Source organism: Myotis myotis, unplaced genomic scaffold (assembly GCF_014108235.1).
Source record: "Myotis myotis isolate mMyoMyo1 unplaced genomic scaffold, mMyoMyo1.p scaffold_m19_p_13, whole genome shotgun sequence".
Taxonomy (NCBI): Eukaryota; Metazoa; Chordata; class Mammalia; order Chiroptera; family Vespertilionidae; genus Myotis; species Myotis myotis.
In genome coordinates, this window is record NW_023416317.1 from 42293919 (window position 1) to 42312742 (window position 18824).

The window sequence follows — 18824 nt, forward strand, 5'->3', positions numbered from 1 at the left end:
TAAGTGCCTAAAGACCCAATCCTGAGACTTTGGGGGACCTTAATGAACCTTTATCTTTATCCAACTTATGGGGCTGATTTAAAGACTTCTCTAGGGAGGTGAGAACGATCTGGCAGACTTGACCAAGGTGACAGGCTTCTCTTTTCCTAGGCCAGGAGGAAGCCTTCCGAGGCCCCTAGTGGCCTCTCTACTCCCTGATGAGATAGAATCCCAGAGAAAGCATCTCAACCATCAACTCTGTATATTTTAAGACCCCAATCAAGACACTGAAGAGATTGCTGCTGCATCCTAACTTCTAGTCCTCTCCTCTGACCTCCTGTGACAGGGTCTGGATAGCTAATGCTGAGGATCAGGAAAAGTTCAAAGGAAGAGTCACCTGCATCAGACATAAGCCCAGGAGTGGACCTGGGCACAAAGGTTTGATGAGTAAACAAATAATTACATAGGTCCTTTCGGTGAGGGTGTCTGTGAAGTTCCCAGAACACTTCTAATAGCATTTCTAACAAGATTGTGATGTTTGGGCCAGATGTGTTCCCCTAGTTCAAGCAGTTCTTGAGCTCTTGTATAGAATGTAAACATAATCTTCCCAAGCTAGACTCCCTTCAAACTCATTTCCAAAATATTTCAAATTTGTAAAGTATTTCAGGAAATATGACGTAAAATAATGATACCAACTTGTTCTTAGCAGAAAAGTGACTGCATTTTTGGACAGAAAAGATCATGCTAAATGAATCAGTTGGGTCTCTTTTAACTGGAATTAGAGAACCTGGGGTATACTCACCTCTGTAAAAGTTACAGCATAAAGAGGTTCATGTTTGGAAATATGTTAGAAAGGGGGCTATCCTGGCAATTCTAGAATAATTGTGTCAGAAAGAGGCCAGTTAAATGAACCCACCTTACAATAGCACCAAATTTCACAATAAATAGCAGAGGTAATATTCCATTTAAATATTATAGCTGTAACTCTAACAAGTAGGAAAAAGAAGCAAGACTAGATTCTGCTGACCTCTTTTGGCAAGCTCTTTCTGGCAAACTGTATAAGGTGATCCAATACCCTCGACTTCACTTTTGACTTTTGCAGCACTAAGAGGTTCGTTTTTGCAAATACGTTAGAAAGATTCATCAATTTTTCCCAATGGCATCTCCTACTCTTCACTATTTGAAATATGTTTATTTGAAGTCCCATCTTGTCATCTTCCTTGTTAACACTCTCTTCTTCATTAACACTCTCTTCTTCAATTCCAAGTTACTTTCAGTAACTTCGTCACATTCTACATCTTTAGCCAGATTCACAGGCTCATTTCACAAGTGGGTTATGGTACATTTGCATTGTCTGGCAATCAGCAAGGAATGAACCAACAGAGAGGAAGCTCAGAGGAACAGATACACAGACGAGATAGCTGAGTAGAGGCCAATTTTATAAGTGGTCAGTTAACGGGGAAATATGTCAATTTTGTGACAACTTGTACTTCTCTACAGAACCTCAGAACCTTATCTTGGATACCAAGCACCCTTCGTGCTTTCTTTGCAATTTCCTCCAGATAAGATAAGATGAGGTAGGTTTGTTTAGCAACAGCAGAGTCTACTATAGAGACAAATGATGTTATGGCAGAAATAAAAGTTGGGAGATGAAAATTTGCTCCCATACTCGGCCCACATAGGGATTCATTACCATGTGTAACCAGCAGTAACCTGAGATTCAGAGGCCACACTTTCACTTACCCTTTGAGATCTACCATGAGGTGTTTACAGTGTTACCTTATCTGACTCTGGATTAACAAGTCCTGTTTCATTTCAGAGGCTGCCTGACAATGTCATTTCTGAGAACAAGGGAGTATCACAGGTCAATCTTCGGAAAATAACCCAGAAGTGAGGTATCCAGAAGTGGGGGACAGGGGTCGACTCAAGTTGGGGGGTGGAATGGAATCGGGCACAAATAGGGAGAGGAGTTGGGAGAGCTCACACTCCACAGATGAGATTAAATTCCCAATCAGACATATTCTTGGGATAAAAGTGAATGGCATAACATCCTGAATATGCCAATCATGTCTACAACCAGACCCTCCAGCCTTTGGTGGTCTTCATGTACACAGTTTATATTTACCATATGTTCCCTTATAGGTGGTAGAAAATAACTGTTTTGCTGACCAAAGTAGACTCCAAGTCCCTAGAAAAAAGGGACCACACATCTTATTCATCTTTGTATTTTCACCCACTCTTCCTTCTCCACCATTTGCTCTCTCTCTCTCTTCCTTGCACATAGTAGATGCTCAACAATTTGTTTATTGAATTGAAGCCAAGCCTTCCAGTCAACATTAAGTCTGATGTTCACAAAGAAAGCCATACCAGAAAAGAATTACAGCCCTGCGATTTAATTCTTCTGTAAGTCTAAAGTTAGACAGAAAAGGACAAAAGGGTAGTCTGCCCAACTTAGCAAGGTTACATGGTCTGAGAAACAATAGACCTTTAGACCTTTTACCCAACCCTGCTTTTAGAATAGAACTGAACATGCCAATCTGTTAGCAGCCAAAGGATGATGTAAAAGGATGTTCTTGATGTTTAACATTCCCAAATTCCTTCTCATACTATGAAAGCAAAGAGATCTATAATCATCCTTTCCTGGTTTGAAGATTTCCAGGGACTGCTCATATTGCAAACCAGTAATACCATCCAATATAAGATGCCTCATTAATCACTAAGAAGTTGGAAAGGTCCTGACAAGAGATCTCTTGCCTTCAGAATTGTTAAGATCTTTTTCAACTGTTGGATGCCAACCCTTGCCCAATCATTTTCCATAACAATATCTGCATCTAGTGCCTTCAGTGTAGGGACACCGAGAGGTCTCTACAGCTTTAACACAGGAAATCTGCTCCCTTTTTCAAAGTACCAACCTGACAAATAGCCTCCTAAACATCCCTTGAAGAATCCGTGATAGTTGTCTTCAAAACAAATTAAAGAACTTCATTTTTCTAATACCATTCCAGGCATAATTATTCTGCTACTAATCATTATTCTACTCTGTTCAAGCTTAAGAAGAAATAACCCAGGACAACCTCAGGTCCTTTGCAATGTTCATTAATCTTTCAACGATCTTTGCATATATTGTCAAAAATTGAGCACTGACCTAATTACATGACCATCATCAAGATCCTAGGCTTCTGTGTCATCTGAACCAGTCTAATCACCCTCTGCTTAAATCAAGTACAAAGTATGACATGCTGTCCCAATCCTCGATTGCTTTATACTAAACAAACATACTTAGCAGTCACTGCCCAGTATGTAAATATCCAATACTAAATAACCATGTCCAACAGGCCCAAGCATTAGGCCACCACTTAGTAGCTGCATTCATCATGGAAGACCCATGCATTTAGTAGCTGATTCATCATGGAAGACCCATTAGGATGATGTTCTACTTAACGTCAGCTATTACACTGGACCAAGTCAGAGTTTTCTTTCAATCAAGGCATTAAATTATTACTATCTCTCCTATTTTCCAGAATAAGAGCAGTGTTGTTTTTCTCATCTCACTGGAACAGAATTCAGATATCTCAAATCTCAAGTGATGGGGAAGATGTAAAGTTTTCATAGATGTCTTTTCAGCCAATGCTGGGGGGTGGGGGGGCGGGGGAGAGGGTCTGGGCCTCCTGGGCAGAGTAGAAGACCAGGTTCTACGACGACCAAGTGTTGGGAGCCTCCTTCCAGCAGCCCAGAACAGAAACTTGAGGGGGAAAAACTCAATCCTGACTGCAATCCAGCAGCCGTGGCTCACCAAAACCCCCTGAGACTCTCGAGAGAGAACCTAGAGAACTGGCCAACTGTTCCTTCTCTACAGTCCCACACTGCACCTGTGTGAAGACCAAGGGGAGCAAAGGAAAGAGCACTTGAGTTGGTCCTGGGATGACAGATCGTCATCGGGCTGCGAGTGGATGTCACATATTCACCCTTTCGCCAAGGTCCAGGCTGGGCAGCCCACGTAGTCAGTCTGTATAGACGACAGAAGTGCCCTGTGAGGACGTTGCCCTGCGTTACCTGAAGTCTCCCTCATAAGGACCCAGACCATAACCTCCGCCTGAGTAGCCAAACTCAAACTAAGGAAAACAACGTAGCTTGCCTTTCTCATTTTACCGTATTTATCATAAAATTCAGCAAACTTCGGTACCTAACCAGAGTAATCTCAATGAGACCATGTGTAAGGCCTGTTTATTCATCTCCTTCTAAATGGCCTTTGCTCTGTTTTATCCTTTATGTGTGTTCTATTCAGTCTTGTAAACAGCTTTAAACGATATGCTAGAGAGATGTAAAATATGCCATTCTTGGCTAAATGTCTATCTTGCCTGGGACAATCTTACCTGCATATGAGCCTATTTTTCACCAAGGCTGTAAAAATCTCCTGAAATAGTTGATGCTGGGGATGTTTGCTGAAATTCCTCTCATTCTTGTAGTTTATACTGAGATGAAACAAACAGAAAAGTATTTCATAACAAAAAATTATTTAGGATGCTGCAAAGTTACCAAAGAATGATCACCTGTATTCATGCAAATGTTCGGGGATTCTTGGATTTTAATATATTGCCAAAGGCAAATATCAGTTATTAAAATAAGAAAAAGAAATGCAGTTATAATGCAGTTATAAAGTTAACATTAAGATCACAGTCAAACCTATATATATTTCATTTTACCACATTAACTAACATACCCTGCAAACACTTAACAGCTATAATTGGTCAGAGGAAGGAGAGGAGTATGTGGAAAGAATGATTGGGGCACATTATTTAGACAGCTGAGCAGTACTTAGAGAATTCTTCTGTAGAAAAGTGGGTAGAAAAGTGATGGCTACTATAGCTATTAACCCCAGGGTTGTCACACATATTTCCTTGTAGACAGTGAGAGTTTTGGGTTGCTGATTGTGTGTGTGTGTGTGTGTGTGTGTGTTTAACCAAGTCCAGCTCCGGCTTCTTTTCTCTGGTATTACAGCCGTCAGAGGTAAAAAATATCCCAGACATTATACTTTAGAACTGGGAGAGGATAAGCGATAAATGTACAAAAGGGTCACTGCTACAGAAGATATAGAACATTTTTGTGCAATGTTAAAGTAGACCAGCTTTAAGAGCTAGGCCTAATAAGCTGTGATCACATAAACATACCACCTCAAAGGCAATCTGTGGACCCTTATACGGCCATCTGTACTGTCTGCCTTCACAGATAACAGTGGACAGTGTGTCCCTACCCTCAGCAGGTGAGGGTTATAATGGTGTCTTAGTACATGGACACTGGTAAACTGAATATGTAACAATTTTTAAAGAATTTAGCATCCCTCACTAAAACTGTATTTTAGATATATGAACTTGTAACATCATGTGACTTTTTTGAACTATTTAATTCACTGTCATAAAATGACAAGGAAAGAAAATCTAGGCCAAATAAATAAATGATCATTCTAGAATATTCATGTTGGCATTTCATGTCACTCACTATTTACGTGGCACTTAGTGCCAAATGACCTTCGTGCACCGTAAAACTGACAGAACCAGCTCCTGGGAGGGGAGTGGCCATGGGAACGTGCAGCTGCTAGAAGCTCTGCATGGCGACAGGAGAGACAAACAAGGGCTGGCACTGTCCGTGTTAAAGGTGAGGTGCAAGCCCTTCCTCTGAAAAGCTCGGTGGTTTTGACAACCACCGTCTTTAGCCACCACATCGGTTCACGGCCATGAGTTATTTTATTTCTCCTCATGGCTGGCGAGGTATGGACACCCCACGCTGAAGACAAAGCTTGGAATCGGCCTCAGAGAGTCAATACGGTGGAGCCACTTCCTCACGGAGCAAATGCCAATTGCGTGTCACCAAAGTGTCCCCAAGCTCCCAGTCAGTTTCACCGGCAGCCAGTAAGCCTGTCATTTACACACTATTTCTGGGAATTGTTTAGGCACTGACGAAAATTATTAAGAATCCTCGTGGTAAATTTTGAAATGAGTTTTAAATTTCAGCTCCCTTGATAAACTTACAGAAAGCTTTGGGCTAATTAGAATAGGGTGCTAAAGGCAAGGGAGATCCTGGATTTCTTACCTAAAATTTTCAAGTTCAACAGCTTCGGTGGACTCGTGCCATTGACCTCGAGCTCTGTGTCCACCTGCCCTGGTGGCAGGCTCAGACTTCGTCATGCTATTTTGGGCACTATCGAAGGTAATGGCTGGAAGCTACAGAAATAGAAGCACAGAGTACGTGAGGATAACAATTCAGCCCAGGATAAAGAAAGTAACAAAACGGGGGAGTGGTGGGGGAAGGGAGCGAGTCTTTCTTCAAACCAATAGTTAACCTGATAGCCATGCCCAATGGAGGGGTTTTCCAAGATTGAACACCACTGACTTAAACATTTACTCTTGCTATCTCAGACTGCTTAGTTTTCCTTCATAGCTCATCACACCTCCTGTCATATCTTACAGTTATTTATGCATTTTCAGTCTGGAAGTGAACAGGAACTGGCTGTTTGGTCCAATGCCAGATCCCCCCACCTCAAACAGTGCTGGGACACAGGTCCGCACAAGGCCTGGGCATTAGGATATTTTGAAGTTTCTCAGGTGATTCAAATGTGCAACCAGGATGGGGAGTTTCAGGGTCTAGCCCAGGGGTGGGCAAACTTTTTGACTCGAGGGCCACAATGGGTTCTTAAACTGGACCGGAGGGCCGGAACAAAAGCATGGATGGAGTGTTTGTGTGAACTAATATAAATTCAAAGTAAACATCATTACATAAAAGGGTACGGTCTTTTTTTTTTTTTAGTTTTATTCATTTCAAACAGGCCGGATCTGGCCCGCGGGCCGTAGTTTGCCCACGGGTGGTCTAGCCAGAACACGCTTGTATAGAGTGAAGCCCCAAAATGAAAATCATCATTTGTTCATTCCATCCATCCATCCATCCATCCATCCATCCATCCATTCTTCAACATTTACCAATCACACAACACTACTTGCCAGGTGCAATGGATATAAAGGTAAAGAAGATTCTATCACTTTTAATTAGTCTTAACCTCATGAAATTATCTATAATAAAAAAGGATAATATGCTAATTAGACTGGACATCTTCCAGATGTCATTCTGTAACGTCCTTCCTGACGAAGTCAGGGCCAGAGGGAACCAGCCTGGGTCCTGGGTGCCTGCTGGTGGCTGGAGGAGGGAAGCCCATTCCCGGGTGCTGGAGGGAAGCTGGTGCCGGCAGCCGAGGAAGGAAGGCCTACTCTTGCATGAATTTTTGTGCATCAGGCCTCTAGTATTATGTAATTCACCATATGAAAAGTAAAATGTGCTTAAATCAACCACAACAACTTGAGCATGCTCCATTTACAACAGGAACTCGTAATTACTTACATAATAAATTCTCAAGTTATCAGCATTCAAATCATTTCATTTACTAATATGTACTTACAAGTGGGATAACCTTGAGAATTGCTTTTGTACCACAGTGAAGCTGAGCATAGTGCAAACAAATAGCCTATTCTTCCCAAAGTACAAACAAGAGATGTTCTATAATTAGCTAAATTACTATGTATTAGGTAAGTAGAGCATAATATAACAGGATAATGCATCCAATTTTCAGTAAGTTGTTTCATTCTAGATACAATAATTATCAAATAAAGCTATAATATGTTGTGCTTATCTTATTCTATCAAAATATTTTATAGAAATCTGCATAAAGACATCATTTCCTTATCCAAACAGAATGTCTGACTTCCTATAAGGCAGTCAGCTTATAAAATAATGCATTATAATGAGAATATTGTTAAATAGCTAGCAAAAATAAAAAATAAACTCAGAATCCTTCTTCTTCATATGCAAGCCACAGTTGAATTCTCTCAAAATAGTAATATAAATCTTTCATCCTGTAAAACAGGATGTTGTGTCTTGTGGTGGCTGTGGATTGGCCCCACTGAGGTAAATACCATTTCACAGATGAGAAAACTGAGGCACAGAGGGGCTAAGTGACTTGCCTAAGGGTCACACAGCTAGCAAAGGACAGAGCTGAGATTCAGATCTAGACAATCTCCCTCCCTCTCCACCGTGCTCAATCCTCCAACATCTATTTATCTCCAATGAGGAGAAACACACTCTTGAGTCATCCCATGTGCTTTTCAGAGGTCTCCTTCATACTGTTCCATCCCTGTCTTCCAGTCCAGCATCATCACCTTTCACAGTATTTAAAAGGACATGATTGTCTTTTTTGTCTTTTTTTTAATTGTCTAAAGTTTTACATGTCTCCTTTTTCTCTGGTGTCCATTGGTTATGCCAATATGCATGCATACAAGTCATTTGGTTGTTCTCTAACCTCCCCCTCCCCTGCCATTTGTCTCTGGATCTATTTTTGTTCATCAAATTTTGTTGATCATTATATCCCACATATGAGTGAGATCATGTGATATTTATCTTTCTCTGACTGGCTTATTTCGTTTAGCATAGTGCTCTTCAGTTCCATCCATACTGTTGCAAATGGCAAAAGTTCCTTCTTTTTTAAAGCAGCATAGTATTCCACTGTGTAGATGTACCCCAGTTTTTTAATCCACTCATCTGCTGATGGACACTTAGGCTGTTTCCAAATCTTAGCTATTGTAAATTGTGCTGCTATGAACACAGGGGTGCATATATCCTTTCTGATTGGTGTTTCTGGTTTCTTAGGATATAGTCTTAGAAGTGGGATTACTGAGTCAAATGGGAGTTCCATTTTTAACTTTTTGAGGAAACTCCGTACTGTTCTCCACAGTGGCTGCACCAGTCTGCATTCCCACCAGCAGTGCACAAGGGTTCCTTTTTCTCCACATCCTCGCCAGCACTTGTCATTTGTTCATTTGTTGATCATAACCAACATTGTCGTTTTGATTTGCATCTCTCGGATGATTAGTGACTTTGAGCATGTTTTCATATGTCTCTCGGCCTTCTGTATGTCCTCTTTTGAAAAGTGTCTTTAGGTCATTTGCCCATTTTTTTATTGGATTGTTTATCTTCCTTTTGTTAAGTTGTATGAGTTCCCTGTAATTTTTGGAGATTAAACCCTTATCTGAAATAGCATTGGCAAATATGATTGTTTCTTTAAACATGCCAGGTGACTCGTTCTGAAGGGCCTCCCCACACTCCATGCTCTGAGGACAGACAGCCCTGTGGAGAGGCCTTCCACCAGCAAACAGCACCGCCTTGGCAGCCTGTGCAGTGAGTCACGTTGGCAGTGGGTCCTCCAGCCCCAGGGATGTTGACAGGACCACAGCCTCGCTGACACCTGACTGCAACCCCATCAGAAACCTGAGCCAGGACCAGCTGCTTTGAATTCATGACCCACAGATGGGTGAGGGACAATAAATGACCTTTGTTGCTTTAAACCACTAAGATTGGGAATGATTTGCATTGCAGTATTTGATGATGACAAATCCACCACAGAATGAAATAAGGACCCACAAGGCCATACAATATAAATACATAAGTGAATAAACAAAAAAATAAAAAACCATGCCTCAAGTTCTGGCTCCCTCAAACTGGTCACCCATCCCGGAACCACCATAGTGTTTGACCATTCCATGCCTGGGCGTGTGCTGCAGCTATAACTCCGGATCGCCTTTCAGGGCTCAGCTCCAACAGCCTCCTGGTGCGCACCTGCCCAAGCCTTCCTGGTTGAGCTGTTCACTCCCTCCCTGGTGGCATTACTGTACTGATCTCTCGTGGAGCACTTATTACAGTTTAGTGAGATGTCCAGTTTACACATCGGCCTTTCCTCCTCGAATTTGACCACCCTGAGGGCAGCACCTCTCACAGAGCCTGGCACATAGGTGTTCAAATGTGAAGCTGTTGAATGAATGCTCACTTTGTCCAGTGTCTTGCGAATCTGATTTATCTGGTATATTACCTCCAGCCAAGTTCATCCATTCTCATGTTTGTTGCAGACACATTGTTTGCCAGATGATGTGTGAGACACTGGGTATAAGCAAGCAGGATGGCTATGGTCTCTGCCCTCAAGGAGTTTGCAGACCCATGAGGGTGGGGAAGGGGTTAAACTAGCATAAGAACATGCTGAAAAATTAGTGAACAAGAGTCTGTTGTGGTGGAAAGTAAAGAGAATAGGGTGGGCCATGGACCAGGATGCCAGGAGTAATCCAGAGTGTTCTGGGCAGATTTTTACGCCTGCTGGAGGGCAGAGAAAAACTGTGGGTGCTTTAGAAACTGAAAGCTACCTGGGCAGCTTGAATAATATGACTGGAAAGGAAAGAGAGCAGAGAATAAAGCAAAGGGCCTTCCTAAAATTTTGATCATGTAACTTCTACTTGGAAAGGTCAACATTCCCTGTCGCTTATGGATCCAGCACAGCATTTGTAGATGGGCCATCAGATACTGCACGACTTCTAGCTTCATTTATCACTGCTTCCAGGAGAAACTTCCAGTCACCATTTGGCTTCTGCAATGCTTCTTTTCTCTCCTTCAGATATCTCATTACTTTATTCGCTTCACCTAGAATGTCTTTCCCATCCATTCTGCTGATGAAAAAACAGCCCATTTTTCAAGAACCATCCTCCTTAAAATCTGTACCCACGTCTGTACCATTCACCCAGGATTCTGGTCCTGCCTTGTCATGTACTGGAGCTGTCTTTCCTACACTTGGTCTGTAGACCACTAGAACTGTACCTTATACTTTTTCTTTCCACAGCATCTATCAAAACCTTTTATTTCAGAGGCATTTAATGGACCTGTCATTAATTAATTTCTTTATCCTATTTTTCTTGCAAACCAATTTCTCAGCTCCCTATGGCTTTAAATGTGTGTGTGTATGTGGTGCGGGTGGGGTGGGGGGATGGCAGGGTGGAAAGAGGGCTGAAATTCCAGCTCTAGGCAGATTATTTCAAGATTTGTGAAAAATGACCTGGCCTAAGTAGCTCAGTGGTTGAGTGTCGACTTATGAACCAGGAGGTCACGGTTCAATTCCCAGTTAGGCCATATGCCCAGGTTGCAGGCTGATCCCTCGTGTGGGGCATGCAGAAGGCAAATGATCAATGATTCTCTCTTATCATTGATGTTTCTGTCTCTCTCTCCTTCTCCCTTCCTCTCTGAAATCAATAGAAAAATTTTTTTAAAAAAAGATTTGTGAAAACCTCTGGTGAAATCTCCATCCAATTTGGTAATTTCCGTTTGTTGCAACAACCCCGGAGCAATTATTTTCCTGGAATTATATGGCATCACTGGGTTACGATCAACTGCTTATGATAAAGGCAGGTCTACATCTGCCTCAGTGTGTGCCTGCTCCCACTTCTGTCGCACTGTGGGACCGTCCCACGGAGCAGCAGACGCTAATGTGCTGAAGAGCAAATAGGACCAACAGCGAAGGCAGACACTGGAACACAGGAAGCAAAGAGGGAAGTGGCAGGGCTCATTAGATTCAGATGAAGAACACTCAGTTCTTGCAATTCTCTGCCCAAACCCACAAAGTATATTTCCTCTTCAACCGGTTGATGGGCCATCTTGGCCCATTTACAAATAACAGGCCAGGACTTGCTGGAACTTAAATTCAGGTGAGTGGGCCTTAATCCCAAGTTTCTGATTTCAAACGGACTGCTACTGTAAGTCTCAGAACCAATGTGTGCCCCGCTTACGCATTTTGATGGGCATTTCTGCCTATGACTCTACTTTGCTATAACCCTTGTTTTTCTTTCTTCTTGGCCCTGGTTTAATTAATGATAACCTGTCATACTTGATGTATCTTTATAAGCCTCCTTACTCTCTTTCTGGAACAAGTAAGCTATAAATAAATTCTTGATTTATTCCTTCCAATTTCTTCCTTCTCCTATAAATGCCTCTACACTATTTTATGAAAAGGAGAATAGGGTGTTCAGAATAAGATTTATTATTTTAGAATTTAAAATGAATGAAAGTTTTATACACAGAATTAGGAATGAATTTCGTGAACCTCGGGACCTTCACATAGTTGAGCAGTTATTTTTCATAGAACCATCTGCTTTCTGAGTAATTAAAACATCACAAATACAAATTTTTATACATGTGAAATATTTCACAGAAAGATAAGCCATATGAACTTGTCAAACAACAGATTGCAAATTCTAAAACTGGTTTTAAGGGCAGAGGGAAACTATTCAATTCACTTTCATTAACAGCCAGGTGTTGAAAGGGGACACAATAGATCTAGTGCAGCATGAGCTTCAAAGGTGGAAAACTACTGCCAAAACCTCCACTGGTGATTCTTTTACCCTGGCTAGAGGGTTGTTATACATACCCATGTGGTAACCCAGTTCTTAAGACACAGTTCAATTTGGCAAAAACTGACCAAGAATTCACGGAATAGAGGATACAGTGAAGCAGAGACTTAAGTCAAAGTTATTGGCATTGGGAAATCTATCCTCTTGCCAGGAAATCAGACACGTAGGCAAGAGTTTCCAAAACAATGGAGAAAATAATGCTACGAGAGTGAAAGATGGTGCTTTGAGAAGAGAGAGGCTCACTTCTAGAATGGAAGATACAGGGAAAGCTTTTTGTGGAGGTGGCATCACTAGATTTGAGTCTTGGAAATAGGTAAAAAATTCGGGAGAAGGGAATAGAAAGAAAAGGCAGAAGTCTGACAATATGGTAACAACTTGTCGTGAGAGAGAATGGGAACTACAACCAAAACTGCATGCTGAGTCATCCTGCTCACCTTACTAAGGGAGAATGGGCTGGATTTGGTGCAGTGATTCATGAAGGTTGTGAGCAGTGAGCCAGAAGGATACTAAGCAGTGTCAAGACAGACAAAGAGTAAGAATGACTGCTGACATCAGTGGGCGAAAAGAAAGGAGTTACTGCGATGAGAGTGAGGGTGTGGCATTAGTAACAGAGAAGAAGGAAGTGACAGGAGAAAAAATGTTTTAAGGCCACGTTTGCTCCAAATCAGAGCTTACTCGACTACTTTTTTAACTGCACATGATTGAATTTCCCAAGTCATTTAAAAGGTATCTCAGTGGTTAGAGGCACACATTGCAGAGATGGCGTGTTTGAGTTCAGATCTGTCTTCTACCATTAGCTGTCTGTGTGATCTTAGGAAAGTCATCTAACCTCTCTGTGCTTCTGGCTCCTTACCTGTAAAAGGGGGAGCTTTGGTTGTTACACAGGGTAAGGCAGGAAAAGCATCAGGCACATAGTAAGTGTTCCCTAAAATAAACTATCATTATTTGGCCTTTAGTTGCCATCAAATCATTAGAAAGTCATTCTCTGCTATAAATAAATAGAGAGAAATGTGCAGTTCTCTGCGAAGTTTGGTTGATATAGCAAAGACCATCGATGTTAGTTACCACCACACGAGCTCTTACACAAGTGAAACGAGAATAGCAGAGCAGGCTTTGGAGCCATGCCACCAGGTCAAGTCCCATTCCAGCCATTTACTAGTTAACAGTGCTACATAAGGGTCTTCTTTTATTATTATTAGCATCGCTGGGTTGGTTCCCAAACCTCCAGGGATGGCCTTGAATCTCATGCCTCTCCAAAGTCTTACAGAAGCAAAACAAAAAAAGACATGTGTCCAGATAAATTCCTTTTTCTGTCTAATAAAAATCTAAAAATACTATTATAAAAATAGCCCAAACTCACTCCTTTCCCCTCTTTTCAGTAAGAGACAATTTGCAGCAATCCTCAAGAGTGTAGCTAGCCGGAACCGGTTTGGCTCAGGGGATAGAGCGTCGGCCTGCGGACTGAAAGGTCCCAGGTTCGATTCCGGTCAAGGGCATGTACCTGGATTGCGGGCACATCCCCAGTGGGAGATGTGCAGGAGGCAGCTGATCGATGTTTCTCTCTCTCATCGATGTTTCTAACTCTCTATCTCTCTCCCTTCCTCTCTGTAAAAAATCAATAAAATATATTTAAAAAAAAAAAAAGAGTGTAGCTGTAGCAGGTGGGCAGCGTGAGGGGGGTGAAGAGGAGAAGAAGGGAAATGTGGTGAAGAGTGTTTTGAAAAAATCACTTGCCCCAAAGCTCTGAAGATTTGAACATCGGGCATTCAATAGAAGACATGCTGTTTCCAGACCTGAGAGCTTTGGTAATGAGGACACATGGCAGCAAGCATAGACTAGAGCAGGTCCAAGGCCTGAGAATGAAAAGACTATGGATGCCCCTAGTCTTGGCCGGTATGAGAGGAACAACTGGGTGAAGAAAGACAAAATATGCGAAAGAAAAAAGAGAAGTAGGCATATCATTCATAAAGGTGTTGAATGGATCCCTTTGGAAACACGTGATTCCCTTTTTATTGATGTCCATACCTTCTTTGAAAACCTTACCTGTTGTTTGCTTGATTGGACGTTCAAAAGGCACCGAAGTCTTTTAAGATCTGAATAGTCCCTAGAAGAAAGAATAACACAATGTCAGCCAGCAGAAGACTCCAGGTGAACTAGGCATGTCACCCCCTGATGGCGCTGCCACCTGGAGGCCTGCTTTTATGGACAGAAACATATGCACACTAAACACTTCTTTAGAATTTGCAAATGGTCAAACATTACAGTAAACACCGCAACCCAGAGTAGCAGTGGTCAAGGGTCCACGCTATTTCTCAGAAACCTATTAAATCTGATTGCTGGCCACTGCCTGAGTTCATAATTAGCAAAGACTCAGTATGGGGTTACCTGGTGGTGGTGATTCCTTGCTGTTTTTTATCGGTTGATTTTTCTGTGGTCTTCACCTTTCTGTCTTGATCAGGCATTGTAAAACGTCAACGCCCCAGAATTAACATTGCATTCCTTTCAAAGTAAACCAGAGGGAAATTCTTTAGTTGGGTCGGATGCTCCAAAATATTCTCAGTTAATACAGCCAAAAATTCATTTATAACATTTACTTAAATATGCAAAAAAAAATATGTCCATACGAATACCATTTACTATTCTCATCCGAAGGCCTCTGGATACATTTAGAGAATGGTTTATAGTACTCCAGAGCCTATATTTTCTAAGTCATCCTTGATTTCAAACATTCTGACCCGTTACTACAAATAAGTATTGTTCTGCATGTCAGGAAAAGTGTCCTCACTTGGGGTTTCTAAAATATGTATATTTATAAGCAAATACCTACCTCCCCACTGATGCTATTATGCCTTCTTACTTGTCTTTCTTGACAAGTATCCTTGACCATAGCTGCTAGTTAGGGGTTCCTCCCTCATCACAGGTCATGTCCATAAGAGTCCCAGAGAAAGCCTCATCCACTTGCAAATAAGCATTACAGTGTCCAGCGCAACGTGCAACATGTCGCTGAATTTCCAGAATTCCTAAGTGTTTGAATCCCCACATGGATCAATTCCAGTCATAAGCTCTTCTGCGACAGTTGGACAGGCCCTGAACTCACTCAACCATCTTGTTAAAAACAATTCAACAGACCCAAAATGGAGTCACTTATGCTAAGCCCCACATTACTGAACCAACACTCAATTACAGTTTCAGCTCGCCCAGAAGTGGAAACTTAGGCCAGCATTAGTTAGGTAATCTACCTGACAAACTCCTAACCATGCCCTTTCGGTAAAGCAACCTTGCAGCAGCCGGCCTGCTTTCTGCCGAGTACAACTTCCTCATTCCTGCTCCGTTCTGCCTCTAAAAGTCTTTCTGTTTGTGCAGCAACTCAAAGCTCCTTTCTATCTGCTAGATGGGATGCTGCTGCCCAATTTATAAACTGCTGAATAAAGCCAATAAAAAGTTTTAAAATTTACTCAGTTGAATTTTATTCTTTTAACAAGTGGGAGAGTGCACCTCAAAATACGACCCAATAGGCATTTCAGTCTTCTGAATTGAGCTTTGTGGTCACCGTCAACTTTCCAAGATCAACTTTAGTACTATTTCCCACCCCCACTCAAAATACGAGTTCACAAATGGGCAGAACAATTTATTTGTTTGCTTTTTTACCCTTAACAAACTTCTCATTCAATTGTTTTAGTTTCCAGAATAGAAACAAAAAGGAAGTTGAAGATACCCAGACTTTCAACTCTATAGCAAATGCAAAATTAAGTATACTATTAGTTTAATTTGACTGGATGCAAATATTTCCACTGTGCCTCAATGCCATAGCTTGACTTCACGGTGTGTCTTTCAGGCATGAAAAAGCATGTATTACTGTCTTATAACTGCATGCCTCAATGTATTATGAAATCAGTGATCAGCATCCAAGTGCTTCAGAAGTATTTAGAGGCAAAAAGAATTGCCAATGGGTGTTCCATGGCAACAGAGTCTACTAAAATTTAATTTTGTGAAATGTACAGACAGTTTAAGGAATTAAAAATTATTTTCCCAATATAGTTGTCATATTTGTGACAAAGAGTTGAGCTGAAATTAACAGCTGGAGGCCAAGCCTCTCATCACAGATGCACACCAAGAAAAACACATCGCTGATATTTTAGGATTGTGCCTAGGACATAACACTATGGACTCATCCATTTAACAAATATGTGTTTACTATGTCTAATCTCAGACAGAAAACTGTTAAAGGTAAAAGAGGCTATCACAATTTTGTGATTCTACCACAAGCAAAGAAAAACCCACTTGGGAAGTTTAAAATATGTTTTGTATGATATTCAGCTACAGATTTGAATTAGCATTGGCTTTACTCAGAAAGAAAGGAAGGCAGGGAGGAAGGAAAGAGGGAATGAAGGGAGAGTAGAAGGGAGGGAGAAAAGAAACGAAGGAAAGGAAAGGAAAGGAAAGGAAAGGAAAGGAAAGGAAAGGAAAGGAAAGGAAAGGAAAGGAAAGGAAAGGAAAGGAAAGGAAAGGAAAGGAAAGGAAAGGAAAGGAAAGGAAAGGAAAGGAAGGAAAGGAAAGGAAAGGAAAGGAAAGGGGAGGAAAGGAAAGGAGGAAAGGAAAGGAAAGGAAAGGAAAGGAAAGGAAAGGAAAGGAAAGGAAAGGAAGGAAAGGAAAGGGGAGGAAAGGAAAGGAAAAGGGAGAAAAGAAGGAAAGAAAGGCAAGAGGGAGGGGGGTGGAAGAGAGGAAGAATGTATGATATGTAAATTATTCTTTAAGCCCAGCCGGTGTGGCTCAGTGGTTGAGTGTCGACCTATGAACCAGGAGATCATGATTCTATTCCCAGTCAGGGCACATGCCCTGGTTGCAGGCTCGATCCCCAGTGGGGGACATGCAGGAGGCAGCCAATCCATGATTCTCTCTCATCACTGATGTTTCTATCTCTCTCCCTCTCTCTCTTCCTCTCTGAAATCAATAAAAACATTTTTTAAATTATTCCTTAAAAGATCCAAGTGCTTTTTATAGACAGATATTAAAATACCCCCAGAAGTTCTAAAATAAATGGAAATCCAGTCAAGATAAATAAAATCTAATTTTACTTTGCCCTCAATGACAGAGGGAAAATTCCACATAGACACACTGGCCCTTTGGCTTCCCATTCCTGCTCAGACCACAGCTGCAGACTGTCTTACAAGTAGGGAATGAAAGCTACAGAGATTAGCACATGAAAATGGGTGGAAAAGCTCGAAGGCTTCTTCTGCCAGAGAGCACATCCACGGCAGGCAAATCCTGCTAAACACCTACCTTACTCCCCTGCTTAATCTCCGTAATGTCATTGACCCGGTATGTGAACAGGAAATAATCAGCTAATCGTTTTATCAGTTTTAAGATTCCCATTTACTCTCTGAGCCGGAAAAGTGAAAATAAATAACTCCCTGGAAATGTCTCACTTAACTGAACAGTAAACAAATCCATCAGAATCAGTAGAAACAGACAATTGACTTTATGATGATTAAAAAAAAAAAATCCTTTCCACTTGATGGCTGTTAATATATAAACTATTCCAAAAAATAATAACTGAGAATTTGGGAAAGCTTTAAAATATGTCCTCTAATTGTATTATTATTTTTTTTTAATGATGACACTATACCAGTGGTTATAATCTCAGAATGGGGCCAGGAAAAGGGGGCAGGCTTGGTGGCAGGGAGAGCCGTTTTAGAGCTTCAGTCAAGTTGCCCAGAGGAGACAGCTTAGTGAGAAAGTGTTACCAAGACAGGTCCAGCAAGGATGCTCGCTAAGGCAAAAGCTCTCCAGAGGGTAGCTTCAGCCTGATTCCCAGGAGAACTCTGCAGGGTACAGGCTCTGCCTCAGAGCTGTCTAAGGCCGAGGGAAGGGAGCTGGGCTTTCCTGCTCCTGTCGTCTTCAGTCACTGCTTAGGGGCCACCAAGAGAGGTCATCTCTCCCAGGCACTCCTGTCTGGGGACTAAGGAGCCTCTGAAAGGTTGGGGGGAGTCCCCCAAAAAAGGAACATTGAAGCCAATACCCAGGACAAACAAACAGGCATAAGGGATGGAAGAGGCTGTGGGTGGAATGCCCACGTCGTCCACTGGGATCACCGACTCCAGTGGAGGAGCTGTGGGTGATGAGGGAACAAGAATCTTTACTGAGGCTCCAGGCTGGGCCCGAGCCTCCTGCAGTAGCTCTCAACTAGTCCCTTGTCCCTGCTCCATTGTTTGACCTCTCCAGATGCTAGCATGTTTGACCTTGTGGTCTAGCAATCAGCTTGGTCTCTGGCCCTCTTCTCTTCTCTTCTCTTCTCTTCTCTTCTCTTCTCTTCTCTTCTCTTCTCTTCTCTTCTCTCTCTTCTCTTCCTGCTTCTCCCTAGGGATCTCTGGCAGTCCCATGGCTAATTCCAAATGTATACGGTCAGCCCGAACCCCATCCCGAGATCCTCAATGTACAGTCCTCACCTGGATGTCTAACAAGCAGCCCAAATTTAATGCACCCCAAATAAAACTCTGGAACCCCACCCCCGGACCACAGGGCCCTCACCTAGTCACTGGCACCACCCAGCTAGTCTAGACAATGTTCTCCATCCCTCTCCTTTAC

At 42.0% G+C, this 18824-nt stretch overlaps 1 protein-coding gene across 3 annotated transcripts in view; it reads right to left on the reverse strand.

The window, feature by feature from the left end:
• The window catches only part of NEK10 (NIMA related kinase 10), a 123971-nt gene extending 109270 nt beyond the window's left edge, over positions 1 to 14701 (reverse strand). For all 3 annotated transcript variants that reach the window (XM_036332793.1, XM_036332791.1, XM_036332794.1), the window contains exons 1-4: positions 14625 to 14701; positions 14283 to 14343; positions 6067 to 6197; positions 4353 to 4451 (exon numbers count right to left, since the gene is read on the reverse strand). In XM_036332793.1, the coding sequence (XP_036188686.1) occupies positions 4353 to 4451; positions 6067 to 6197; positions 14283 to 14343; positions 14625 to 14701 (368 nt within the window). The remainder of the gene's footprint in view (positions 1 to 4352; positions 4452 to 6066; positions 6198 to 14282; positions 14344 to 14624) is intronic.
• Positions 14702 to 18824: the final 4123 nt, after the last annotated feature.